The following is a 2,961-nucleotide window of genomic DNA, read 5'->3' on the forward strand; positions in this document are numbered from 1 at the left end:
AACGGCCGCAAGAAGCTGCACGCCGCCGACAGCCCGCCCTTCTCCCGCTTCGACCGCCGCCAGTACAGCGACACGCCCCTGACCCCCGGGGGCTCGCATGGGAGGAACCAGCCGCTGCGCCGGCCGGACGGCAAGCTTGGCGGCCGGGCGCGCGCCGGCAGCGAGTTTGACGGCGATGGCGACTCCAACCAGACGCTCGAGAACCTCGAGGCCCAGACCGTCATGAGGCGCGGCGTCTACGGGCCCCACGACGCCCTCGACCTGCTCTACAAGGCCGCGACGGATAGGTTTGTCGTGCCGTCGTCGCTTGCTCACGCCACTGCTAACCGCGAGTCCAGCCCGGCTGCGGATACACACAGGCGCCAGCCGAGCATGGCCTCCATCGCCCCGGGGCCGCCTCAGCAGGCGCAGGCGGCGGACGAACCTGGTGGCCATCGTGCCAAATCGAGGGGGCCGTCCATATCCGTCCGGTCCGAGCAGCCCATTGATCCCAACCTAACGCGTCCGATGCTGAGCTCCCAGCCCGGCTACGAGGATGCCTTGCGAGCGTGGTCGAGATTCCGCTTCGTGCGGGCTGGCTGGTTCACCGCGCAAGAAGCCATTGAATACATTGACTAGTAAGGCTTGGGGATCATACGAACCTCTTTTGACGAGGAAAAGAAAGGCTAACATCTCCTGTCTAGCTACTATAAATACCTTTCACCACTTACACCGATCTCACCCCCTACCTTTAGCAACCCTGCGACTCACCTCACCCTCCTGACCGAGGAGCCCATCCTCACAGTCACCCTCCTCACGATATCCTCGAGATACTGCCAGCTCCCTGGCACCGGTGGTATATGCAGATCGCACGCGGTGCCGGAGCAGCTATGGACCTATCTGCGCGGCATGATTGAGAGGTGCCTATGGGGGCAGGAAGCGTTTGGCGGTGGCTTCTGCGGCTCAGGGTCCGCCTCCATGATTACCGAAGAGTCCCAGACGAGCAGCACGGCTCCCTGGCGAGGCCTCCGCAAAGGCAGCTTGAGGACCCTGGGCACCATTGAGTCGCTGCTGATCCTGACGGAATGGCACCCCCGTGCTTTGCATTTCCCTCCGCAAGAGGCCACCGACGAGCTGGTGCTCCCCATTGCCGAGGCCTCTCCTCTGATGGCGTCTGAAGACGAGCTGCACAGGACGATTGGCGCCGGCATCGGTGGCAAGAGGATCGAGAGCTGGCTGGAACCGGCGTGGCGGAGCGACCGCATGTGCTGGATGCTACTCAGCACTGCCATGGGCCTGGCCTACGAACTCGGCGTCTTCGACGACATTGACGAGCTACTAAAGGATGATGCCATCACCCGTCCCGAGTACAAGGATGAGGTCTACCGCCAACGCGCAAACCGCATCAAGCGGCTCCTGCTGATCTACACGAGCCAGCTCGCCGGCCGCCTGGGCTGGACGAGCATGACGCCAGAGCATCTTCGCAAGGCCGATCCCGCCGTCGCGCGCCAGCGGCCCCTGACCACCGACAGCAGCGGCACGCCCGCGACGAACCCGTCCTCCTTGGCCAACGGCTTCAACTATGTCCCGGACCTGGAGCTGGACGACCAAATCATACACTGCTGGGCAGGCATCAGCAACGCCATGCACCTGGGCAACGAGAAGCTCTTCAAGACGCGCAAGCACACCACGGAGATTATCCAGTCGGGCAAGTACGTCGACCTGCTCAGGGACTTTACGCCGCTGCTCAAGGACTGGTACCGCGAGTTTGAGCTGTTCCGTCTGCCGCAGTACATTCGGCACATCCTGACCATCGAGTACGAATACGTCCGCATCTACATCAACTCCCTCTCGTTGCAGGCGGTGGTCGAGCGATGCACTAACAATGCGGGCAACACCGCCAGCTCTGGCAACGGGCTCCAGCCGATGCACCTGTCTCCGCAGACCATGATCAACTACGGCAAGCTGCCGCTGGGCCAGCTGGGAGGCTTCACCGTGCACGACCAGGAGTACGTGCGCGAGGTGGTCGACGGAAGCCGGAATCTGCTGCGGACGGTCGTCGAGGGCCTGCTGCCCGGCGGCTACCTCAAGCACGCGCCCGTGCGGACCTACTTTCGCATCATTAGCGGCGCCATGTTTTTGCTCAAGACGTTTGCCCTGGGCGCGCCGCGGTCCGACGTGAAGCTGAGCATCGAGCTGATGGACGCCACGGTTGAGGCGCTCCGCAACTGCATCGTCGACGACGTGCACCTGGGCATCCGCTTCGCCGACCTGCTCGAGTCCCTGACCAGTCGGCTGCGGAACCGCTTCATCCAGGCGCCGATGCAGCAGCCGTCCGCCAAGACGCAGAGTCCGGCTCCGGAGACGGGCAGCGCCGGCGGCGTGCCGCAACAGAATGGTGAGAATGGAGAGAATGGGGCAAATTGGGTGGGCAGCCACGCGCAGAGGCTTCGAGACGGCCTCAACGGGCACTGTAAGTTTTTGACGAGAATTCTCTCCTCTGTATCTGTTGCTTTAGGAACTAACCGTGTTTAACCTTGTGGCAGACCGAGTGCCGACTCCCACCATCACCACCGAGGCGAACAACATCTCGGCGACGCCCTTTGACCTCTCGACGGGCAACTTCCCGTACCACGGGGCGTCGTCGATTGGCCCGTCGACGCCCGCGGCGGCGGACAACAGCAACACGTCGGGCGCCGGCGCCGGCGGCAACATGGACGTGAACCTGTTCGACGAGTGGAACAATGCCGGCAGCGAGATGTGGTACCTGCCGCCGGGGCCGGCCTTCTTCCAGAACATGGAGAACAGCTCGGTGGCGATGACGGCCGAGGGCGTCAACGTCGGCGGCCTGGATCTGCTCGAGTACATGGCCATGGATCCGGTGCAGTTTCCGGGGCTGGATGGGACGAATAGCGGTGCGGCTAGTTGATGATGATGACGAGGAGGAGGGAGGATGTGTGAAAGGGATATTATGATGCTATG

General features: G+C 63.1%; 1 protein-coding gene across 1 annotated transcript; it reads left to right on the forward strand.

Moving 5' to 3' along the window:
* Positions 1-2,961, forward strand: BBK36DRAFT_1136747 (hypothetical protein; the record flags this gene model as incomplete). Its single annotated transcript, XM_024893087.1, has 4 exons — positions 1-287; positions 339-617; positions 684-2,452; positions 2,526-2,961. Coding segments are annotated over 4 exons (2,718 nt in total), but the record flags the coding sequence as incomplete, so codon positions are not given.

Source organism: Trichoderma citrinoviride, assembly GCF_003025115.1.
Source record: "Trichoderma citrinoviride strain TUCIM 6016 unplaced genomic scaffold BBK36scaffold_136, whole genome shotgun sequence".
Lineage (NCBI taxonomy): Eukaryota > Fungi > Ascomycota > Sordariomycetes > Hypocreales > Hypocreaceae > Trichoderma > Trichoderma citrinoviride.